Genomic DNA, 25,138 nt, shown 5'->3' on the forward strand with positions numbered 1-25,138 from the left:
TCGACTGCAGAAATCCAAGGCAAAGTGTGTCATCACTGATGATTCTGTGGCACCAGCTGTAGGCTCTGTTGGGGCTGAATGCCAGTCTCTGAAATTCAAATTGCTTGTGTCAGAGGGCCACGGAGAAGGATGGCTGAACTCCTGAAGTGAGTAAATACCACTGTGAAAGCACCACGGTAATAATGAAAGAAAAGCACAGTGGTTTGTTTTGAATAAGAAAAGCTGACGCACACCAATATATTTTTGCCCTGTTAAGACTGCACAGTGAAAAAATATCAGATATTTATGACACTTGCAATTGCTGCAGTTATTTTGGTTAAATATTTTCAAAATAGTGTAAGTTGATCGCACTTTCAAATCACTTTGTTAATCATTTTGCTTATTTTAAGAAGTGTTCCTGTGTGCCCACAAAGTGTCAAGATCCAATGGCTGTCTGTTTTACCAGTGGAATTACAGCGTCTCCAAAAATGGCTGAACATTCCCACAGCAGCTGTGGTATTGGCCTCACAGTAAGTGGAAGGTATAGATATCCTGGGTTGCATCAAAAGGAGCGTGACCAGCAGGTCGAAGGAGGTGATCCTGCCCCTCTACTCTGCTCTTATGAGACCTCACTTGGAGTATTGTGTGCAGTTCTGGTGTCCTCAACATAAAAAGGACACAGAACTGTTGGAACAAGTCCAGAGGAGGCCACGAGGATGATCAGGGGACTGGAGCACCTCGCGTATGAAGACAGGCTGAGAAAGTTGAGGTTGTTCAGCCTGGAGAAGAGAAGGCTGTGTGGAGACCTCATAGCAGCCTTCCAGTATCTGAAGGGGGCCTAAAAGGATGCTGGAGAGGCACTCTTCGTCAGGGACTGTAGTGATAGGACAAGGGGTAACGGGTTAAAACTTAAACAGGGAAAGTTTAGATTGGATATAAGGAGGAAGTTCTTCACTGTAAGGGTGGTGAGGTACTGGAATGGGTTGCCCAAGGAAGCTGTGAATGCTCCATCCCTGACAGTGTTCAAGGCCAGGCTGGACAGAGCCTTGGGTGCCATGGTTTAGTGTGAGGTGTCCCTGCCCATGGCAGGGGGGCTGGAACTGGATGATCTTAAGGTCCTTTCCAACCCTAACTATTCTATGATTCTGTGACATTTTAAATCAGGTTTATTTCTGTAAAGGAAATTTCAGCAAAAGGAAGAGAAACAAAATTTTTTACAAGAAGCTTTTGCTTCAGTAGTTCAAAACCAGCATTTTACATCCCCAAAGTGCGGGGGTTTATTTTTATAAAATAAAGGCAGTTCAGAGAATGTAGCAATCATATAGTCACTGATTTCTTTTTAACATTAACTTCTGGTAAATTCTTCACTGTGTATAGTTAATAGATTGCCCATGAACTGAACATTAGCACAAGTTTATGAAGTCTGTACCATAAAAGGGAAAAAAAAGTCTGTTAGGCTTCTGAATTCGCATGTGTCTGGATTAGACACAGCTTCTGCAGAAACAAAATACTGATAGTTCAAAGTCTTTAAATTTATAAGGTAATGTTTATAAAATAGATATGGCAGAGCTCTTCACTCTGACAAGCAGAGAATAACAAATGAGAAAATACCAAATTAGAAGTAAATAAACCACCACAAAAAATCCTCACCACTAAAAATTAGTTCAACAAAACCCCAGCAATCTCATACATATATTCATACAACACCATGTTCTGAGGTGGTGTTAGGCTTGGCTGTGAGTATAAGTTTTCCCATAGAAAAATGCAACATCCTCACTGACATCCTCACTATGCTGCTGACATCCTCACTATGCTGTTACTTACTCCTGCTCAGAAATTCACACTTTTCTAATTGCCATTTACCCAAGACAGCCGCTGATGGATTTGCTTCACTGGCACATCCCTTGTTGATACTTTAATATTTGCCTTATTCCTGCCAAATAGACTGTGGAACATTTCCTTCTGTACCAGGTACTGGCTGGACTTGACTTTCTCAGATACATTTTAGAATACATGAGACACTGGCTGAGCAAAGTCAACTTGGAGCAGCATTTTTCACCGTGGATTCGAGGGACATACATATTTGTACGTAAGATACCACACTTTGACCCAAGCATTGCCTTTGAGGTAAGCGAGGAGAACCCAGCAACAAGCAGCTCTATTCTCTGTGGCTGCTCTTGCCTAGGTTTTCATTTCCCCTAGCACTGCACAGGGGCAGCATGCAGCACAGTTATAACTTCAACCACATAGCAACCAACCAGTAAGTTAAGTAGTGAGTGCTGCAAATATGTACCCTCAAACAAGAACATATTTGCCATCCAAAGAGTTTCATCATATACTCTGCTCTGGATTAGACCACACAAAACCTGCAAACATCCACTATTAGGACTGAAAGTGAAGCACACGAGAAATTGTTCTGGGATTTGTGGAGCACTTTGGTGCTGTTATTAGAGTGACAATAGCAGATGAATGAGAATTTCAGTTGCCTGCACCACGTAATTCAAAGTTAAGGAGTGAAGAGGCAGCAAGGTTGAATTTCTTTTAAAAAGGCACCAACATTATATTCCCTTGCATCCTCCACACACAGCTCTTCATAATTTGAATGAGACTACCATATTTCATTTTGCATGGAATGACTTTATCATCATATCCATGTTAATTAATTGCTTGTTAATGTTAGGCTGTGTTGAAGAACAGTCAGTTGTAACACCGACAGAGCATCTAAAAAAAGAGCCTTATGGTTTCACTTGTTTTTCTACTGCAATTATGAAGAAATTCTGCAAGAGAATTAGTTTTAGGTTTGAATAAATTCTTACCTGATTCCTACCATTTGGCTGTCCAAGATGGTATACTAATAGTACAGAAATAGTACAGAAGGAGGTGGATTGAGTATACAAATGAAATGGGAAACTCATATAGTCTGAGTCAAGGTGGTGGGTAAATAAAGTATTTAATGAAATGCCACCAGCATTTTATCTTTATTGTTACTTAAAGGATAAAAAAACCCATTAAGAGTTCAAGAGAACATTACTGCTTCAAGAATCGCTTTTGAGAAGTGCAACAACTTCTAAATACATTTTTTATAGTTAATTATAACCATTACAAGTGTATTTAGAAAAAAAGTATAAATAAAAACATTATCATTACTAGTCCAGGCCTTAAAGAATATTTTAAAGTATTTAAAATACTTGATAAAACAGAAATTTAAGATTTGTAGCAACAGCTGCTTATACATTAATTTTAGCACTTAATAGTTTTGTCTGTTCTTTCACACATCACTAAAGAGATACTTTGATATATTGATATTTTTTATGCTTGATTGATTTCCATTTCTGTGTTAACTAAGCAGTGTCATTTCTGCCCCATTCTTAGAATACGTATCTGACATCATTTGACTGTCCTGATTATATTGAGGATGATCAGCTTAGAGTTTTAGATTTGGCCAAAAAATTTATCACTTTCTAAGTTCGCATGGAGGGCCTAAGACACAAACACTTTTTGTTGGAAGAATTTTCTGAATTATTAGCAACACTTCTGAGAGAGGTCAAAGCATCTGCATTCAGAGCAGGACCGTTAGATTTCTCTTTTAGAAGTACATATTCCCACTTGAAGTATCCACAACCTTTCTTACTACCTTCGTGCTTGCCAACAGGACAACAGAAAAATGCTTTGCCGTGATTTGGACCAGAGTTTGACACATACAGTTTTTTAGCTCTTCTGCCACAATTACATAGAGGGGGAGTTGGTTTTCCATTTTTCACTGCTCTTACAGACTGATTCAAATTGACTGTGGAGTTCAGAATGGCAGGAGACACTTCAGGCAAATTTGAACTTCTTAAAGGTAAGGAATGATCAAACGAGGCAGTTTTCTCTTGATATATAGCAAAAGACATTTTTTTCGCTGGTGGGAACATTTTTGGACTAGTTGGCTTTCTTTTAGGAACCTCTGAAGGAGTACAATAACTTCCAGTTACTGCTGATCGTGATGAAATAGTATTTACCCTTGCAGACGGTAACTTAAAAGCTGAGAAATCTGAAGTCTGCCTTTGTACTGCTCCTACATTATTGACAGAAGTATCAGGACTTTTGTAAATTACAGATTTCAGAGGTCCCACAGGTACTTCAGTTTTCTCCAGACTTTGATTAGCTGAACTCATTACAGCTGATGGTTTCAAAATTGTTCTTTCTTCAGACATTGGTAAAATATCTGTACTGGAGTCATCATCAAATTGAACACAGTTTGAATTCTGTTCATACTGAGACTCTGGTATTAAAGCAACATCTTCCCAGTCAGTCAGCAGAGATAAGCAATCAGAACTAGTACTGGTATCCTCATTGGAGATATTGACTGAGGAGATGGTAGTGGAGACAAGCACTAATCCTGATCCGTGTTCTGGAAGGCTGTATCTGGCTGTACTCAGAGGTTGCCCATTGTTCGATCCTTGCTGAATGCCTGTTGATACAGTGCTGGGATTTTGCTGTGCCTGCTCAAGAGGAACAGGAAATCTGTCAGTACATGCTGTTGAAGAGCTTTGGGACTCAGCAGGTAATTCAGCCCTTGAGTTGCTGGTAGGTACAAATAGGACAGCTGCAGAGGAATCGATGCAAGTGGTCTGTTGTTCCTCAGTTTGTACAGTAGAATTTATCTTAATTCCAGCAATACTGTTACAGTTTTTCTCAGCCAGAGAGTTTGTTTCACAAATTCCATCTCTAGATGCTTCAGGTCTGCTGTTACTTCCCAGTGGAGTCTTGTCAGTGGAGTTTATAGTCAGTGTTCTGGAAATAAAGTTATTTTTCAGATGTGCCTGGGGAGTCCGTAAACAAAAGGAGATTTTGGAAAGTAAACATCCAGCAGTTTCAGGAATTAGTGCACAAAATGAATAAGCATATTATCCTAGGGATGTTCTGTTCTGTTCAGTTCATAGTCAAGGAGCACCTCCCGTATGAAGATAGGCTGAGGAAATTGGGGCTGTTCAGCCTGGAGAAGAGAAGGCTTCATGGGGACCTCATAGCAGCCTTCCAGGATCTGAAGGGGGCCTAAAAGGATGCTGGGGATGGACTATTTGTTAGGGACTGTAGTGACAGGACAAGGGGTAACAGGTTAAAACTTAAACAGGGGAAGTTTAGATTGGATATAAGGAGAAAATTCTTTCCTGTTAGGGTGGTGACGCACTGGAATGGGTTGCCTAGGGAGGTTGTGAATGCTCCATTCCTGGCAGTGTTCAAGGCCAGGTTAGATGAAGCCTTGGGTGCCATGGTTTAGTGTGAGGTGTCCCTGCCCATGGCAGGGGGGTTGGAACTAGATGATCTTAAGGTCCTTTCCGACCCTAACTGTTCTATGATTCTATGATATTGGCTTTATTTTTTGAACAGTTCACCTTTCATCTGTATTCCAGGGCTACAAAGCAAGTAGAATGGAAAATATGAAGTAGTTCCTAACCTTATCCAAAGATTTGGTAACCTTCAGCACACATCCATCACAGATCAGCCTCCAAGCTAGACGGGCAGTGTTCCGGGAATCATCCAACCCTTCAAAAGTATGGTTATATTAATACCTTATTTTTAGACTACTACTGGGGATATGCTCGTGTTAGAGGAAAAGTGTAGTCTAGGTAAGCCTTACATAAATGACAGGGATTCACAGAACTCTTGACACACAGTTACCTAGTTCAAAAAAGGGAAGCAGAAGTAAAATATTCTAAAGAATTCCCTGTGTGCAATGACTGAAGGACCAGTCCATTGAGCTGAATATACATCCACAAGTTTTAAAATGCTTACTGTATTATTAATCATGTAAAACCAATCATATTGTACTGGTATTCTCTAACATGCTGTCCAGACCTCTCAGGTAACACCAAGTTTCCTTATCCTCCCCCCGACTCAGAAATTGATCTTGTTGAACATGCACTCAATAGCACAAGGGGAAAGTACAGAAATAAAGCAGGAGGTTAGCAATAACAGACTCATATCTTTGAAGCAACAAGCTGTTCTTGTTCTGATGTTTTTGTTGGACAGAACGTTGTATATCCTGGTAACAATAGTTACTATTTAGATTAATGACTAGCTATTACTAGCTGCTTTAGTTTCACTGAATAAAGCTAAATAGTAGCTACTAAGGTTTATAATATATATATATATATTAAAATGAGGATCATCATTATCATACTTACCAGAATGTTCCCGTCCTGTAAAAGCTATCCCCAAATCCTGCAAAGCACCATTTAGCCCTTTAGGCTTTCTGTTATAGAAGACCTAAGGAAAGAAACACAGGTGCTTAACAAAAAGCACTTCAAAACCTCTTTATAGTGAAGTGAAAACCATTTCAGAAATAGCATCTTATAAATAATAAATCTCACAAGGCAATTGTGCAAGTCGGGTATCTTCATTTTACAGTTGGCATAAATAAGCCTAAAACCCTAAGTGACTTAACCTGTAACAAATTAGAATGGAAAGAACCATGAATCCCTTCTCTCAGTCTTAAACTAATCCATTCTGTTAGCTCTGGAGTCATTCATTTGCACTTTATGGCTTACACTGAAGGCCTTAAACAGAGCAGCATTGAAGAATACAACTATAAATAATATCTTGAGATGTTTAAACTGTTCCATATTGCAAAGGCACAGACATCAATATATTTGGCATAGGTATAAATTCTTTTTAAATGAGAAAAAGCAAATATTGTTACTCACTCCCAGCAGCTCATTTGATCACAAAAAAAGGGGGAATATTCACACCATTTATCTTTAATAGAGACCTAATTCTACTGTCTAGATTAAGAGCCTAAACTCCACTGTCTAGATTAAGAGCCTAAACTCCAAGTGTCAGGACAGGTGAACTCCTAGATCACCCTCCTAAAGTATACTTGACCTTCAGTGCTGTCAGCTGCCAGGCTGGAACTCCGTTGCAGCATAGACTATGTAATCAAATATATATGTATAGACTATGTATACAAATATCATTTTTTCAATATTATTCATGCTGTTCAGAATATACTTCCTGGTCCAAGTGCAGTTCACATGCTAGGCCTTTAAGTACTAAACAGACGCTGATGCTGATTTTCTACACAGCAATGAAAGGCACGCAAAACAAGGTAAATTAGGAAGCAAGCAGAGCAAAAGATGTCAGAAAAGCAAGAGGAGCTTGAAAAATTCTCCTAGGGAAATTCGTGTATCTATCAAGAGAATTAATTTACCCAACAATAACACCAGGTTGCTTTCCTAGCATTAAGATTTCTATTAAAATTCACACAGTTCTAGGGCATGCAGTTTGTTACTGAGCATTAACAGCATGGAAAGAAAACAAATGGGTTCCTCTAGACACTGGATCATACAATATTGGCTTGCAACCTCAGATACAGTTAGCCTATGAGGTGATAATATGAGTATAAATGTTTCACAGTCTGTGGATCTTCTCACCCTGTATGTTGCTTTGAGATCAATCCAGGAATTTAAAATGTCAGGTTTTCGCAGCTGCTTCCTTTTACACTCATAATGCAAACACACACCCAGGTCCCAGTCTGCAAGGAAAGCACCCACAAATAATCTGTCACTAAAGAACTGGCCTGAAACATGTGTAAAGGGACATAACATCAACATAACAGTAGCATCCTATAGTGCTGGACGGGAAGCACAGGTTAATGCGGTGTTTGTAGATAAAAAGCACTAGGGTTGCTGCAATGGGACATCAGGGTTAGTGAATGCCTGTTGTTAGTAAAGAATCACTTTATGTGGGTAAAGATCTCAAACACCTCAAAATCATTTAGACACATTGCTCTGTGTGTAAAGCAGAAAAATGTAACAAGGTCAGACCCTGAAGGCGAAGATGTAGGGAACACATCAGGATTGAGTGGGTTTCATATTTTCAGCCTTACCCCAGCATTGGTCATCTTTAACACCTAATAACAGGGGTTTGGCTCCCTGGAAGCCAAGACAATCTCACTAGCACCACCAAATGTTAATTTTTAGTGTGTATTATTCCCCAGAAAAAGCAAATCAGAACTTTATTTACCTGTCCAAGTAACAAACGTACACGCTTTTGCTTCCGAAGTAGAATTGCTCAGGATATCTGTACCGAATACAATTTTCTTCTCCATTTGTACCTTTTGAATCCATTTCAAAAACTGTGATAAACAAATGCTTAGGGGGACCCCTTCATCAACCTGATTCTTTATGAAATGGAACAAGAAGTATGCGTTAGTATGTACTAGAAGTCATTTGAGGTGTATTTCTTTTTAGCTCTTTAAATAGTACAATAGATAGTAATTATACCTGTGTTATGCCAGTCAGTTCTGTGCAAAATTCAGAGAGAATAGGATGCTCCTGCGGCTGGACGTACGTGTGGAATTCAGATTCAGTCTCTCCTGTTGCCGTGTTTAACAGGACTGCTGGGAATTCGACTGTGACACACCAGAAGGAGGAAAACAAGGAAGCAAAGAAGCGAACCAACCAGCCCCAAAGCCGGGGAGGCTCGAGCCGCTCACAGCCATCACTCCGCTTGCTGTGGCCGGGGCTGACCCGTCAGCCGCGCCAGCGAGCGTTCCGCTGCACCGCCCCTCCCGCGCTCACCGATCTCGGGCGCGCGCCGCCCCGCGTCCCGCCAGCACGTGGCCTCGAAGTCCAGTACGATCAGGTACCCGAACCGCTGCCGCGCCGCCCGCGCGCTGCTCCGCGCCCGCGCGCTGCTCCGCGCCAGCCCCAGCTGCCTGCGGACCGCACCGGCACCCATCAGCGCCCGCCCGGACACCGCCCTCACCCCTTCCTCCCCACCTCGATCCCCTCAGGAGCCTCGCTGGGACCGCCCCCGCCCCAGACTGTCCCCACGGCCCGCACCTGGCCAGGCGCTTGGTGGCCATCCCGGCCCTCAGCCGCAGCGCCCGCCCCACGGCGCCGCAGCCCTCATTTCAAACCACCCGCCGGCGGCAGCGGCCCGCCCCTATCTGCGCTGTCGGCGATCGGCTGCTCTGGTCTTGCCCGCAGGCAGGCGCAGGTAGCTGCGTGCCGACACGGTGTGCTGGCCCGGGGGTGCTCTGTGTGGTTGAGGTGGGATCCGCGGCCAAAGGCCTTCCTCGGGGGGCCGGGGGAGCACAGGGCGGCTGGGGATCGGACCCACGGCGTCAGGGCTGCCCGGGGAGCCCCGGCGGGGCGCGGGCGCTGGGGGCGTCCCCCCGTGTGAGGGGCCGGGGGAGCCCCCCAGTGTGAGGGGCCGAGGGCGCCATGACCCTGCGGTGGTTTCGTTTAGGCCATGGCGAAGGCTGGCTGCCGGAACGGGCGCAAGAGGCCCGCCGGCGAGGGCGCGGAGGGACCGGCGGCTCGGAAGAGGAGGAAGGTGGATGGCGGCGGCGGGGGTCCTGAGGTGAGCAGCGGGGCCCGTCGCGTCCTGTGTCTGCGCGGCGTTTCCCTCACAGTCCCCTTGTGGTATTTCGTGGTGGCATTCACGCTGGGATGCTGGAAGTTCAGCAAAAATGAGTTTTACTGGCACAGGGTTGTCTAAAGGTAATACCTTCGGAGAATGGTTTGGTTTCTGCCATTTCTGCCAAGAAACACGGAAATGAACTCACTTGGAGCTTTGGGCATTAACATCTAAAGAATTTTTTACAAAATAAATACAGTCTCCAATATAATTTTTTCCGTTATGTTTCCGTGTTAAAGGGTGGCTACGAAAAAGCCGCTCCTTTTTACAAGGAGTCGCATGGAAAAGACAATGGGTAATGGGCACAAGCTACTGCTGGGGAGATCCTTGGACACAAGAGGAAAATGGTTCACAGTGAGAATAATCACCCCATTGGAATATCTCCCCAGGGAAGTGGTGGACTCCCCAGCACTGGGCACTTTTTAACATCCGGCTGGACAGTGTGCTGGGACAGCTGGTCTGGGTCATGCTTTGCATAGAGAGGGTGGACCTTAAGGTCCCTCCCAACCTGGGAATCTACAGTTCTTAAACAAAATAGATCGTGGAAGAAGCACTGTGTTCAAGTTTCAGCCTGATGGTAACACCTTGCTCACCCAGGTTATGACTTACTTAGTGCCCGAAAATAGGACAAGAATAAGCGTGTCTAACCTGTGAGATCAGTCTTATTTGTACCCAATTAGAGACTGAAATTCCTGTGGTTGGCAGGTAGCCTTTGCTTCGTGAAACGAAACTCGTGCTGTTTGGTTGGATTTTTGGCAAAGCCCTAATTAGGCTCTATTGAAAACAACAGTGTCATTATTTACTTGTCTGAGCATGAGATGAGGGACTGGCAATTATACAACCCTATGTTATTATTACCAGATGATTTTTAACCACTTGAACCTCAAGGACTGTCACCTCTATTTAGCTTTCTCACCCAATGACAAATAGCTTTCACAGTGCACCAGCTCAATCCCAGGTGGGTCGGCATTGTCAAAATTAATGAGCGCAGAGCTTGTTAGTGTGGTGGGAAAACACAGCTTCTGGTAGTTGTTTGTCCAGTGGGATTTGATATTCCGTAGTGTTCTGTGGTCTTTTTTCTTTTTCCCTGTATGCTGTGATGTCTTTTTGTTGCATAAGAGCATCTTTAAATTTTTTACAGTCTGAAGAAGCCCCATTGGAACAGGCAATATAGTCACTGGAGGGCTCCAAAATCGTGCATTTACTTGCTGATTAGCTTTGAGAATTCATGCATTTAGGCTTAAAAGCTGGTGTGTTGAACTGCATGGTACAGTCTCCATCTCATCTATTTGCTTGCTTTCTGCAGTTTCCTTGGATTTTACTGAAACTTTTCCTGCAGGGGTCAGCAAACTCACATGCCAAAACAGATCACATCACATAAATGAAGTAAATGAGTTTCAGCAAAACCGTACCTGAAGTGGCTACATATAACATTTATATAAATGCCCGAAGTTGTAGAGTAGCAAGTGGGTGAATGGGTTGAGAAAGCAGAACATTGTGTTTGCAAATCAAATAACTTTATCTCCTTACTACATACATCTACTTACATTAATCTTTATCAAATCCTAGACGTTAGAATACCTGAAATATTAATAGTAAAATTAATATTGAAGAGTGATCTGAGGGGAGCCTTGCCTGTAGTGAGTGGAAGAGTTATTTTAAATATCATTGTTTTTATCCAAATAGTTTCCTTTTACTTTATAACTGGCTTCATTTTCTGTGAACCCGTGTGATTAGATAAAATCTTTGTTAACAAGCGTTTCCCTTTTAACAGGAAAAGTCATCTTGCTTGTCAGCAGCTCTGTTTGGTGAGGACTGTGAGATCAGCCGTGACCAGCTGTATGAACTGTTAAAGTATGCAGCTCTGGGAAAACGCCACAATGCAACACAGCCCAGGTATAACACATTCGGGAATCAGCTGTGTGTTCCCACATGTTGTGAAAACATAGCTGAAGGCATATTGGCCGTGCTGGCTTTGGAATACTTGCAATGCACTTACCATAATGACAGCCTGTCTTATGTAGATACAGGTGCTATTAGACTTGCCCAGAGACCAGAATTCCTCTTCTGACAAAAAATGATACCATTTCATAGTTTTGTTTTATGCAGTTAGCAAAAACTAAACAATTTTGCAGAACCAGAGAAATTCACACTGAGAAGTGAAATACTATGGTAAAAATACTAATACAACACAGAAAATCTGAGCAGTGTTCTAGAGTGCTTTGGAAGAAACATTTTAATCACTTTGTCCTTTTTCAGAGCAACTGCTCAGCAATGGAGGGGAAAGGCTGAGGAGGGTATATTAACCTTGGATGGCCAAAATATGGTGAAATGTAATGACTCTTGAAATGAAACTCAAGGCAAAAATGATCCCACTTTAGATTTTTAGTAGTGAATAGAAAATGATTTTGTGGAACCTTTTTGGTGCATTAATTCACTAGACTGCATTACTACAGCTGAAGTTACTCGTGTATTCACATTCTGATGCATATAAAGGAGGTATAAATGTCTTGAAATGGTACTGCAGCACAATTTTGCTACAACTCATTCTTTCTTTGCCTCATATTCTGTTGCTTTCAGGAATATGTGGTTCTTTGAGATAAGCTATAAAGCCTCTTCTCATTGAAGTCATTTGGCACTTTGCCATTCAGTGACTTAAAAGCTGGGCTGGTTCCAGATTTGTTTTTAAGAGTGTTTGATAATTGTTTTGCTTTGATTTTTTTCTTTTTCAACTGCAGCTGGTGCCGTATTTCTCACCAAAGCCACCTGGCTGGGGTCGTGGTTATTGTTCTACATGAAATGAGCCAACTCCATTTCTACAAATTCTATTTGCAGTTCAAGCACCTCAGGAAAGTGTTCCGGCATGTAAGTGCCCAAACTGTATCACTGTCTTCTAAACTTCCAGTCCTGAAACCATGTTCCAGGCACTAATCGCTGCAGTGAAATTACTGCCTTTTCCAATAGGAAGTGGCCATGTTTTGACTCTCAAAGCAAGCTACTGAGAGGATCTATTTGTAGCCATTGTCAGCTCAGAACAAAGGCCAAGGCTTTGATACTAGAAACAGGTTTTTGAGACTTACGTTTTTGAAGCCTTACCAGGTGAAACGTGTATTGATGTTTCATTCCTCTGACTGTTATGCTTCCTGCATCATCAAGATGCCAGTGAGGTTAAAAATATCTCAGTTAATTTGGAATTTACTCTTGAGTGACTGATGAGACTCTCAGCAGAATTATGGTAGTCTCACTTCATTACAAGTTTCTCCCGTTTCCATAAAAGATTATGAAAGGGATTATTTCAGTTTTCTGAGTTACAAGCAACATTTTTGAAAGAAGAAAGAAAGAAAAAGCATTTTGATTCAGACTTACAGGGAATTCTCCCTGAACTTCAGCAAATGCAGATCACAACTCAACTGGAAAGTCTGGTACTTGCTTTAGTTTCTATCAAAGTCTTGAGATTTGCCTTCTTGATTGTATCAGGCAAGGCAAATCTGTCCCTTACTACAAAGAATCCTATATCATCTGTCATTAGAACAGGTTTGGTGAGCGTTTGGGTTTTTTGTCTTCCTTGGGAAAACACCAGACAGATCTCCACTACCTTTTTATCCATCCTTCTCTTAAGTATGAATGGTTTGGGCATCAAGAAACATCTCAGTTGCTCAACATTTCTGCTTCTGTTTGAAAGTGCTTGACATGTCTGTTTTTTTTTCCAGAGATTCATATTAACACCTTCAACTAACTTTTTCGCCAGCCTTTATGGAGAGGGAGCAAACCTGAAGCCTCAGAACACTGCACAAGGTAGCTTGTTTGGGTTTGCATCATCTCTTTCAACAGTAATTTATGCCTTTGCATCCTGTGCAATCCCATCATGCTGCTGTGGTAAACCTGTTTACAAAGAAAAATGTACAGTGGCTTAAACCATGACACTAGTTACCCTGACTCAATCAGTTACTCTCTGTGGGGCTTATTGTCAGAAGTAAATGCAAAAAGCAGAAAGTTTTTAACATGTTTAATCCAGAATTCTGATGCTTTATTATCCATTTTGTGATTATTTTGCTCTAATAAAATATACAGATATAAATCAGATTCAAGTTAAGTAGTTACTCATTTCTTCTTAGTTTTTCTTCATTATACTGAGCAGCAAATCAAGTTAAAAAGGTGGGTGTGTTGACAACTGATTTCCTATTTTTATACTCTTTATAGAGGTGATTGTAACCCATCAGGCTTGTACAAAACCTGCAAGATACGACAGTGTGAACTTCACTGAAATTGTTAAAGTGTAACAAGGAATCTTGAATTGGAGTCCTGAATGGGAGAATGAACAGCTGTTACTTTCAGTGTATTGGCAAAGTCCTCTAGCACCCTGACTGTAAACCTCACAGATCTGAGATGTCAGGTATATTTTTATTTTAAGTGCAATCTGCAGTCACGTACAGATTATTTAACTTCATACAGCTGTGGATTCTGGTGTCAGCTTCAGCTTGCTTCTTTGTTAGCCACACTTAGAACGTATTTTCTTCTGATAATATTACAGAAAAGAATTTCACAAAGGGGTAATAATAAAAAAGATAACTTCTTTTACAGCGTGCGTGAAGTAGCAGATGATTGCATTGTCACGCTTACAAGGCAATTTTGTTTTCTCCATCTCTGAAAGGAATGTGAGACACAGACTTGTGATGCTTCTGAATCAGCCAGCAGTCTGTAGCTGAAGTGGGAAATGATTCAAGTATCCTGAATATCAAGTATATTTTTCACATATACAGAGTATATATACTGTATACATTATGTATAGTATTGTGTATATATAATTATGCACATATAATTTCTATAGTGTATGTTTGTATAGGCACACAATAAATGAGATGTAAACTGAAGATACAAAAATATATAAACTGGAGGGAAAGAGAGAGAAAAATAAACTGGAGATAGGCAGACTATTGTCTGTCTGTCTATCTATCTATCTAATCTATTTCTCCAGTTTATTGTTCCAGGCAGTGTTTTCTTTTGAAATGGTGTAGCCTGTTAGTGTGCATACTAATGCAGAAAACCGACTGCAGGCAGGTAGTTCTATCTGAGCTTGACAGATGCTTCTGTATTTTACAGGTTTGACTTCTACTGGCAGTGAATGTATTCAAAAAAACTCAGACTTGCAATGTGATCCCATCATTCGGAAATATGGAATAAAACCCCAAGGCCTTACTAGCTATATTCTAACTTTAGAAGAGCAGAGAAAAAATGGCTATCCCATAAAAGGTCAGTTTTGGGGGGCTTTTGGTTGGTTGTTGAGGTTTTCTTTGGTGGTGTTTTCTTTTGTTTTTAATTTTGACAGTTGTGATATGTTTGGTTATATAAGATCAGTGATGAGTTCTGGAAGAGAGGTCTGTTTCTTATTCATGAGTGTCTTTTCATTCCAGGCTCCCCAGGATGTAAGGGCTATATATATACAGAGTGTGATCAGCAGAGGACAGACAGCAGCCCCCTCTTTGGTCTGGATTGTGAAATGGTAAAAATAAATGTGCATGGCCTTACAAAATGCAGTCAAGGAACCAAACTTTTACCGGCTATTCCACCCTGTGTATTTGCTTAACCACTTCTGATACATTAGTGTCTGCTGCCAGTCCCTTCACTGATGGTACCAGTGCTAAGGCAGGCATGAGAAGGACTCAGGAAGTGGTTCTGGCAACAAGACAGAAATATCTTGAGCAGTGCAGCAGAGTTCAATTCTGTGTTGTTTGTCAGAGCAGCAGCTGGATCTGCCAGGCCCATCAGCAATGCTGCAATAACCCCTGACACTGCTATGGAGTTCCTCCTCCCAGCCCTCCCCAAGGTATGGGAAAGGAAAAATGCTTCCCTGTCACACATCTTTCCTGTTTGGCATCAGCACTGAGTAACTAATGATACAACCTAGACTCTGCTTTTAAATCTTCTCTGGTGAAGATGCATTCAGTGACAGCTGTGCCGTGCACAGCACGGGCTGATTCTATGAAATCAGTATTTCTTTATAATGGTTTTCTTTGTGTTGTGCTTGCCTGTTTGTTTGCTGCGCTAATGGTGGGCATTTAACAATTAAAATGAAGTATGCTACAGTATAAAACAACTAGTTATGAGTGGTAGATCTTCATTTTGAGTAACTCCTTAGTAGTGATGCTGGCCACAGCCAAAGCGGATGTTAGCAAAGAGTTTTGAGTAGCAGCATCATCCTGATTCAACAGTTGTTTCTGCTTCTTCCTTACAGTGCCTGACTGCAAAAGGGAATGAAGTCACTCGTGTCTCTTTGGTGGATGCACAGGGTCAATGCCTCTTGAATGAACTTGTCAAACCTGAAAGCAGAGTGATGAACTACCTTACCAGGTGACTTGCACAGAAGGTTCTTATCTCGTCATCTTCAAGAGCTGCAACCCTTTCAAATTAAGCCTGTTACACAGGACCTTTCAGAAGGCTTTGATTTGCAGAGATGCCTATTGCATTTCACTCCCTGTTAAGAATGGAATTCTTGCTGTATGATTAGAACAACCAACATTATGTATACACTCTGCTACATAGGGCCTGCATGGCTACTAGGCAGAAGCATTACCATTCTGCAGTGGTTTAGGAAAAGTTCTATTACAAATTAATGACACAATGCAAGTTACTCTTTACTGCTGGGTATAAAAGAAGAAGGAGGGTAAGGGTACAGGATTGCAGTCTGGATCTCTCTGCTCCATAGTTAAGTTTGCTTATCTCTACAAAATTAATAGAGCAGCTCATCAGCTTGTACACACCTCTAGGGCAGGGCTCAGGATTATAACAAAAGCAGGCAAAACTCAAGCCTTGTCTTTTCCAAAACTTTGCCTAGCTTTATCCAGGAGGTGATGTGCCAGTTCCTCAGGTTTCTTGGAAGCATCTCTTTCCACCATCAGTCTTGCAGCATTTCCTTACCTGTGCTAGCTGGTTCTGAGAACTGCATTACTTAAGAATAAGTTGTACTTGAGAGAGATAAACTTTCAAAACCAATGTGGTAGCACTCATAGCAGTTTACTATACCTGTAGTATATCCTCTTATGTTGGAAAAAAAGCAGTTAAGTAGTGTTCTGTCATTAGTTACACTGAGTTCACGTTTTACATGCCTTGCTCATAATATAGCTCAGTAGGCTAACATGTTGCGTTTACTTTATCCAACTTTTGATTTGAAGATTCTCAGGAGTCACAAAGAAAATGCTTCTTCCAGTGAAAACAAGACTGTCAGACATCCAAACCAGACTAAAAGAAATGCTTCCCCATGATGCAGTATTGGTGGGTCATTCTCTAAATGCTGATCTTCAGGCTTTGGAAGTGAGTATGCTTTTAAGGGTATTTTTCCCGACCCTGTGATACTTATTTCAGACCTGAAAACTCCAAACAATCTTTTTGTTAGTGAACATGTGTTAATTGTTTTTTATTATGAACAGCCTTGTGTCTGTAAGGATTTAAAAGAAAGACTCTCTACATCTGTAAAACTTGCATGGGCTGTTCAAAACACAAAAGGAAGGGAGGAGTATGTCCATACATAGATATGGTTGCAACAGAAGCTTTAAGTCTCTGCTTTAGCCAGATGCTTCTCACAGCTCTGTCATGGGAAGAACTGAAGTCCTTCCTATATTTAATTTAACCAACCTAAAATGCTTGAATCATAATTAATCTTTCTAACCCAATCTAGATCTTCCCAATCGAGTGCTGATAGGAGAGTTGGGCTTGTTTCGTTGTTCCCATCTGCTCTGTTGTTGTGGATCAGTTATCTATCACTGAGAAACTGTCGACTGAAATGAGAAGGCAGAGGCACAGATGATAATGGAGTTACTGTCCCATTTTGTATGACTGCTGTTCTTAAATGAGTGATGTTTTTTCTCTTCCAGATGATCCACCCCAGTGTTATTGACACTTCACTGCTATTTGCCAGAAATGAAGGTCGAAGATTTAAGCTTAAATTTCTAGCCAAAGCTGTTTTAGGGTAAGATTATTGCTGTCTTGTAATGAGAAATACTAGAAACTGTCATGGTGGGTCATACTGAAATTCGAAAGAAAGGAGCAGGCTCTGCAAATAGACATGGTAAAGGGGAATTTACTGCCTGCTGGAAACATCAGGCAGCATAATAAATTGGCTTGTGTTTCAGCAAGCGGGGACACTGTGACCCAGCCAGGTTTGAGTCCTAACAAAACGACCGTTTCTGTGGGTCTGTAGCAGTACCAGCGTATTGAACTGCAGAGCAACAAAAACACTCTGGCTCACACAAATGAAATTAGTTGCAGTTAGCAAGAAAGAAAGGCTAATGTATGAAAGTATGATTTACTGACATAAATTATATTCCTTGGTGTACTAGCAACCATGGGATAGTATCTCTTAGTGCTACAGTTCTCACTATTCACATTAATATTAATATTCTGCAGTGCCAAACTTCACTGAGTTGTTGGGTACTTCCCTGTCTTTGTGCAAATTGTGAGCTGGGTCATTGGTCAAAGAAGTACAATTAAAAATAGCCATGCATCAGAGTACCAAGTATTAGCACTGCTTGTGTCAAACCCAGTAAACAGTGTTTTGCTCAACATTGCAAAAACATTTCTTGCAGTAACTTTGGGGAGTATTTCACAAGAATGCTGCTGCACAGAACTGAAAACCGTTTTGGAGAGGGGAAGCTATTTTGCCTGAAAAGGACCCAGTTTAGAAAAGACAGGATGTTGGTCAGTGTGGAAACAGATAAACTGCCTGTACACCTGATTTTGATGCCGTAGGAAGGAGATTCAGTGTGAACAGAAGCTTGGCCATGATCCTGCAGAAGATGCTAGAGCTGCATTGGAATTGGCTCAATTCTTTATTGAGCAAGGACCAGCAAAGGTAGCTACATCTAATTTAGATTTCTGCCCTTAACTGCAGAACATACAAGTTGTGAAGGAAAAAAAGAATAATTTTTCTCCATCCTTTTGTTGATTTAAAAGAGAAAATGGAGCCGTGGTAGAGGCCTCAATTTTGACAGCTTGTTACTTTCAACATATATCCAGGAATCTCAATAACCTGAGAATTACCAGTGTTTCAGTACGCCAACACTGACGTGAATCAGCATTGCTGCTGATCTTGAAGAGGGGTATTGGGTAAAGAATCATTGAGGCACTTCCAGCCTACAGGAATGCCTGTCATTTTTCCAGATGAAAGAAATGAGAGACCTTGTATGTTGTGGTAGTGATTCAGCCGGCTTTATGAGTCTCTTGCTTGTGTTGTTGATTTCTGAGAGAACTTTTTTGGAGCTGATTGCTGGTTGATGCTGTGAGTGCTGCATGCTTCAAATGACAACAGAAAATAATAAGGCAAGAAATTAATGCCCGTGTTTGTTCACTGCTGTGGAGTGTGCCTATGTGACTCATAGAGAAAGCACATGCTTTTTGGTTAGCTACAATTAGCTGAGATGAAAGCCAACTGTTAATCTTCTTCCTTCCCCAAGGTAGCAGAACTAAACTTGGAGATGCTTCTGACAACTGAAAAACTGGCTGAGGACTCACAGAACAAAGCTGCATTACAGCCACAAGGATGCAGAGTCCAGAAACAGTTGAATGAGCCTCCACATTTATCCAAACCATGGTAATAAGATTCTCAAATATTCATGTTTTTATTTCAGTCAGACTCTCAGTAACATCAAAGAAGTCTGTTATGTTTTGCAGAAGCCATCAGGATCTTCAGAGAGACACAAATAATTATAGCATAGCACTGATAAACTTACTTACAAGTTGCATCTTATATTTCACAAAGCTTTTTCTAGGCTTCTTTTGATGTTGAGGACAAGAATATTTTTTTCAAATATCATCAATGAACTGTATCAGTTTTCTCTGACAAGCACTTCTTAAAAGCTTTTAATTCACCATATCAACAAATCCTGTGATTCACAACATTCTTCTCTCTGCTAGTTTTTTAGACTGCTTGCAGGTGACTGGCCAAAAACCCGTCCTGTTGGGCAGACAGGGACTAGACTCTTCTGGTCTGTGTCAGAGTAACCCGAGCACTTCAAACAAACAGGTGAATGGGCTTAGAGTGAGTGGGTTGGTCTAAACAAGCATCAAAGTAGTTCAAAGTTCTTGTTCGGGGGGTGGGTAGATGAGTCCTATTTTAAAAAGCTGACTGACAGTACGGTTAGCAATAGTGTTAATACCAGGTTAGCTAAACCCATTTTAACATTTTGGCAATAAGCTTTGATCTTCTACATCCTCTCATGAGTCACTAAAGAAGAATTTCTGCCTGAGGGCTTCCTTGAACAATAATGAAAATTAAAGTTGGGAATTCAGTTCTGTAGCTTTGTTTCTGCTCCTTTGCAGTACAGTTCTCTTGTATGTCTGAGCCTTATACTCTTTTCCCTCCAGATTCTTCAGAGAGCCTTAGAAGATGTTCCCCTGTCCACATTCAGTATCATTCAGTTCAGTTTGGGTCCAGAGTACATTGCATCTCATCTTCCTGCACTTTTTGAACAGGTACTATTTTTCTGAGAATAGTCTTCACTGCTGAGCTTGGAAAGAGATGTTATTTATCTGGAGGCACCAAGCGGTTAGTTCCTTTGCTTTGTGAAGTTCCTTCTCAACTCTGTTTTCCTACAGGTGAGAAGCAAGCTGACTGACATGCTGACAATTTATGCAGGTCCTTTTGAAGAAGGCTTTTGCCTACACTCTGTGAAAAAAGAATTTGGGAGGTGTGGACCAATCCAGTCTCTTACAGTGGTAACTGAACCATACAAGGTAAGGAGCGCTCAAAGCATTAAGCTTGCTGATGGGCAGGGCAGGGTAGGCTCAAGTAATCTCTTGGAAAAATATGGATTAGAACCACTGAAATGCCAGTTACTCCATTTGGTTTTGGTTTTGGTTTTTTTTTTCCTGGTGGTTGAGGCATCAGCTACAACAGTTCAGGATATCTAAAAGTTGTTGCACAGAATGACAAGAATAAGCAGAGCTCGTGTGGCTTTACTGTGCTGTTGAGCACAGGAGTACTTTTGAGCATGGAGCTGAGATGCTTTTTGTCCCCTTTTTGAACTTATATGCTAAGGCGTTTAGTGGCAAGGGAAAACAAAGTTGTTAACTGATGAACTAATTGTAGGTTGTTTGTAACAGATACTGTGTATGAAGTGTTAGATATATTACCTCTAAACCTTTTCATAAAAAGAAAACACAACTTTATTGAGACCTGACTTTTAAAAAAGGGAGGGCTAATGTGTCTTATTGATAAGCCTGAAGTATCTTACCATTCTGTTTCAAGCCTTATGTCTGTATCCAGTATGAAGTCCTAGAAGCTGCCCAGCTTGCTGTGGAAAGCCTAAATGGAGCTGAGGTAGCAGGATCCTGCATTAAGGTAAACAACACAAATAGCAAAAGTTATGTTGTGCACAGGAACAGCATGCAGTATGTCTCTTAACATCTACTCCCAGCCTAGCATCTAGGCAAATGCTGGCTGTTTGTGCTGTTACAATCTCCCTGTCCCTAGACAATTTAGGGCCACTGGCAGAAAGGAAATGGTGATAGGTCCCTTCTTCCCTTTCTGCCTGTCAGCAGAAGGGGGTTAGAAAGCATTGTCCTCCAGCTGCAGCTTCAAAAGGAAGAGCCAAGTAACAGGGTGTTAAAATGCCATATACAAAGTATGGAGTTCTTAATTTGATAGTGGTTCTGCATTACAAACATAATCTCTCTTCCTTTTTTCATGATTAATTAAGTTAACCTTCATTAGTCATATTTTTTTTAAAGAGAGAGAAAATAGCCTGTCATGGTAATGGGGGGAAATAGTTTACTGTAGAAGTTCAGAACACAGAGCTGCTTGGGCTGACGTTTGTGCCTGCTGAATCCACCCCAGGTCCAGAGACCTGTCACTGCAGCAATGCTCGACTGTGATGATTTGATAAAGGAACTAGAACTGGATGTAGAAAATGAAGGTGTGATTTATGTGGCGGGGCTAAAGAAGTCATTAACAGAGATGGACTTGCAAGAAGAATTCAGCCAGTTAAAAGACCTGGAAATACTGTTCCTGCCAAAGGACCTCCAGAGTGGCAAGCACAGGAACTGCTGTTTCCTCAGTAAGTAGCTTCACAAACAGCCTGCTTATTTCCTTCAAGTAAGCTCATTTAGCAGCCCTTGGGACTTTGCAGAGCCAGAGCAAGAACTACTGCCAGTCATGTATGCTCAAAGTAATGGTATTTAAAATACTCCAGTGAAAGAGGTATTGTTTGGAGGAGCAGTTTACAGCTAAGTATTTTAAGGGGAATTTGACTTCAGAATAAGTTCTAGGATAGCTCACTGGCTCCAGTACCTCAGCGTGAGGGCTCCACACAGACAAGTAATCACCTCAGAAAAGGCAAGGAGAACACCTGGGTGAGTGCTGTTGTGGTTAACTGCAGTTCTATGGTCTGATGTTTACCTGTAGCAAAACGAGGATCTGTTTGCTGCAGTGATTTCAGTTTCCTATCTCCCTTTTCCTCCACATCTGTAGCCCTGCCCTGCAGTGCCAAGGAACAGGGCAGCAACATCCCTGCCAAAGCGCATCCTCTTCTCCTTGCGTTTCAGAATTCCAGGAATCACAGACTGCTGCGGATGCCCTTAAAGTTATAAATGGATGGACTGTGAAGGGAAGCAAACTAAGAAGTAGGAATGCTCTTGCTTCAGGTCACCTCTGGAGATGGATTTGGCAAATGAATCACAGCAATGGGAAGCAAGGACACATCTTATACGAGAAGATGGAGCAACTGTCTGACTCTGTGAGTTTAAGGCTGTGCTGATGTTCATTGAAGTTAGTGAGGAGGTACTGCCCTGGGAACTAGGAGTGGTAAATCTGAGCAGATTTAGGTGTAGAGCTGCATGTGGCAGGAGGGGCTCCTTGTGAAAGTAGAGCAGAAAGGCTGCCAAGGATCAGTTCCCACAAGGCAGTTTGGAGAGGTAATATCATGTGAGATATTACAGGGTACTGTATAACCTTAAACCCAGCATAGCTGTGATGCTACACAGGAGCTGAAGCTATCACTTGAGAGCAGATAGAGCTAGGTACAGGTGTAGCAGGTGGTATGGGAGTCGGAGGGAGAGGTGACTAGTGGTGTAGCCGTAAGGGGGGCAGATCTAGTTGCAGTAACAGAATCACTGCTGTCCTCACCTCTTTGATCTCAACACTGCCCGAGGTCAGTCTTGCCGCACCTGCTTTTAAGTGTGATTGCTACAGATCTGCAGATGAATTGGGGATTTTAATGCTCATATTCTGTTATGCAGGAGCAGGATCTAAGGAAGAAGGTGAAGAAGTTAGACCATCATATCAAAAAGCTTTATAGAAGTCTTCAGAATAATACCCTGTGTGTTGTTCTCTTTCCTGGAGTGAACAGGTAACTTGCCACTGATTTTGCAAAGTGCCAAGGAAAATACATAGCCAAATAGTTTTATCTTAATCTATTAAAACCCTGCACAAGGAAGTGAAAGCCTAAGAGAAGGCCTGAAGAAGCTGTTGTACTTCTTCAGTCTGACTTTCATGTTTGGCCAGTAAAACCTCAGCAGTAAGTTCTGCTGAAACCACTTATGTCACAGATGGGCCAGATTAGCAAGGCTGAAGTACACAGCGTTGATTAATTACACAGGTCTTCTCAGTTCATCTGCCTTTCCCAGCTGCATGTTCCATCCCTATAAACAGCAAAGGTAAGTTTTACACCAGAACCCAGCAGTTTCCACAGCAGCCAGTTTTTTGAGTGGTCTTGTTTGTTTTTTAAAATGACGCAAGTGCTGCAGCTGAAGCCCCACCTATCAGCTGTTGTGTTGTGGTACCCTGATGTGTGTGCTTCAGCCACAGCTGATGGTTTATGCCCTCATTCTTACATGAGGGACACAGCTGGGAAAAAAGAACACTTTCAGTGAGTCCATAAGCTTCTATAGGAAGGGACAAGCCCTGGAGTTGAGTTGGGCTTCAGCACTAATACTGGGGATGCTTCCAGATAGGGTGGGCTTCCTGCATTTCAGACTCCGGAGCCCAAACTGCCAATCATTGACTGCTTAATAATTAACCAGCAAGGTTAAAGCTTTCCTAGGCAAGGCCCTAGTTACCGAGTACATACTTACTTCAGCAGTCTCCTGTTCTCTTACTGTGTCACTGGTCAGACAGTCAAGTAAAGGTCACATCTACCCTTGCTTTTCTTCAGTTTCCCTTCTACAGAAGGGGTACCATTCCTTGTGGAGGCAGAAGACATGCCCAGAAATAGGAGCAGGGAGGCAGGGCTCCTCGGCAGCATCTCTTCTGCCTGGCCAGGCAGCCAGGCCAGGTTTTTGGTTTTTTTTAAGAATGTGTTTTTGGTTGGTTTGTTTGCTTGGCTGGGCGGGTTTGGAGGTTTGTTCATCCCAGGCTTGGAAGAGGCTTCTTATCCACAGGACTGTTTCCCAGAGGACTGGCAGCCCAGGGGAGGTTTCTTGATTAAAAAGAACACCAAATAATTATTGAGTGGGGCAAAAAAAAAAAAAAAGGTTTTCCAGTCTGCTGCCTCTGAGGGTTGCAGCTTCCCACCACTAAGACCAGCAAGCTTATTGTGTGCATCAAGGCTACCCTGAGCAGAAATGACGCCCCTCTTGTTTATGTTGCAGCAGGCACGGAGCACAACCTGGCCTTGGTCTGATGGCAGTAAAAGGTGATGGAGGGAGGAGTGCTCATTGAACTGCCAAGTTTTTAAGCAAAGTCTTTTGTTCAGATATTTTTAATTACTTTAAATATTGATGTCTTTGTAAAGCTCTCCTACCATACGAACAATAGGCTTCCACTCTGTATCTTTTACAAAGTCTAAAAATAAAAGCTATTCAAAACATCTTAAAGCACAAAACTTTTTCCATTATCCCTTCCTGCTATGGCAGTTTCCCTTGGCAGTGGGTGAGGTAGGCAAGGCCATGGGAAGAGCTGGGGACAAGCCAGGGGGGAGTGTTGCTTAAAAGCCCATCTTACAGGCTCGGTTGTCTTCACTGAATCATTGCAGGCTGCAAACCAGCAAGCCCAGTTCATGCAGTACCTGCAGCAGCTGCTCAGTGTTAACAGCTGTCCTCAGGATTGTGTGGATTTCTGGCAACACGGTGTGCCAGCTTCTGAAGCAGTCGCTGCCTCCTTTCTGGGAAAGCATTGTACTTAGTCCATGGAAAGGAGGAATTGGTGATTCATACTTCTTGGACAATCTCCACTTAATCCTCCCTCCCTCATCACCCCCCATACCCTTCACACACAAAAAAAAAGAAGTTGCAAGGGCTGTGTTAAGGACAGCCCAGTCTTTGGGAGCTTCACACATCAGTGCTTTCAGCAGGACGCTGGAACTGCAGCTGCAGTAACACTCAGTGCATAACCAGCCATAGGATGAGGTGTTTGCAACCTGACAGCTTCAGACCTGGGCTTTGCAGCCATCGCCACCTCACATAAAGGCTGCTGGAGCATCTCTTGTTAAGGTGGGGAATTTCCAAGCAGGAAGATGCCTGGGAGACCTTTTGGCACTCAGGGAAAAAAAGGAAATGCTTGTTACAAGGTTTGAACACGAGACAAAGAATTTCTTGATATGAATTAGAATGGGCTGAGATAAAGTTGAAGTAGTTATTATTCCAGAAATTATTAAATACAGCTGATACAATATTTACACCCTCCTATCTTCCAACCCCAAGTTGGCAGTTTATGGAGTGGAAGCTGGGAGTTGCTGTGTGGAGGAGCAGACAAAAATAGAGGCAAGAGAGAGAAAGGAGAAAGGCAAATGCAGTGCTAGCCCAGCACTAGGGAGTGGGTAGTGGA

At 42.0% G+C, this 25,138-nt stretch overlaps 2 protein-coding genes across 7 annotated transcripts; one reads left to right on the top strand and one right to left on the bottom strand.

The window, feature by feature from the left end:
* Nucleotides 1-1,432: 1,432 nt before the first annotated feature.
* Nucleotides 1,433-8,891, bottom strand: ERI2 (ERI1 exoribonuclease family member 2). 2 transcript variants are annotated; one of them, XM_065684290.1, is made up of 8 exons: nucleotides 8,808-8,891; nucleotides 8,544-8,680; nucleotides 8,247-8,374; nucleotides 7,987-8,143; nucleotides 7,395-7,495; nucleotides 6,150-6,231; nucleotides 5,420-5,508; nucleotides 1,433-4,784 (listed from the first exon to the last, which is right to left on the bottom strand). In XM_065684290.1, the coding sequence occupies exons 1-8, from the start codon at nucleotides 8,828-8,830 to the stop codon at nucleotides 3,441-3,443; spliced, it is 2,061 nt and encodes a 686-aa protein (XP_065540362.1). In that variant the 5' UTR covers nucleotides 8,831-8,891; the 3' UTR covers nucleotides 1,433-3,440. The 2 variants fall into 2 exon arrangements, with proteins under 2 accessions (XP_065540362.1, XP_065540363.1); XM_065684291.1 differs by lacking the exon at nucleotides 8,544-8,680 and having other exon boundaries at nucleotides 8,808-8,856.
* On the top strand, nucleotides 5,371-24,182 carry REXO5 (RNA exonuclease 5). 5 transcript variants are annotated; one of them, XM_065684286.1, is made up of 21 exons: nucleotides 5,371-5,516; nucleotides 8,358-8,607; nucleotides 9,217-9,330; nucleotides 11,162-11,283; nucleotides 12,126-12,252; nucleotides 13,098-13,182; nucleotides 14,488-14,637; nucleotides 14,799-14,887; nucleotides 15,620-15,735; nucleotides 16,557-16,695; nucleotides 17,256-17,350; nucleotides 18,130-18,232; nucleotides 18,834-18,970; nucleotides 19,294-19,402; nucleotides 19,744-19,851; nucleotides 19,975-20,112; nucleotides 20,627-20,719; nucleotides 21,215-21,434; nucleotides 21,922-22,112; nucleotides 22,615-22,724; nucleotides 23,965-24,182. In XM_065684286.1, the coding sequence occupies exons 3-21, from the start codon at nucleotides 9,220-9,222 to the stop codon at nucleotides 24,032-24,034; spliced, it is 2,313 nt and encodes a 770-aa protein (XP_065540358.1). In that variant the 5' UTR covers nucleotides 5,371-5,516; nucleotides 8,358-8,607; nucleotides 9,217-9,219; the 3' UTR covers nucleotides 24,035-24,182. The 5 variants fall into 5 exon arrangements, with proteins under 5 accessions (XP_065540358.1, XP_065540357.1, XP_065540359.1 ...); XM_065684285.1 differs by lacking the exons at nucleotides 5,371-5,516; nucleotides 8,358-8,607 and adding an exon at nucleotides 8,966-9,017; XM_065684287.1 differs by lacking the exons at nucleotides 5,371-5,516; nucleotides 8,358-8,607 and having other exon boundaries at nucleotides 9,026-9,330; nucleotides 23,968-24,182.
* The last annotated feature ends 956 nt before the right edge of the window (nucleotides 24,183-25,138 follow it).

This window comes from Lathamus discolor, chromosome 6 (assembly GCF_037157495.1).
Source record: "Lathamus discolor isolate bLatDis1 chromosome 6, bLatDis1.hap1, whole genome shotgun sequence".
Classification (NCBI taxonomy): domain Eukaryota; kingdom Metazoa; phylum Chordata; class Aves; order Psittaciformes; family Psittacidae; genus Lathamus; species Lathamus discolor.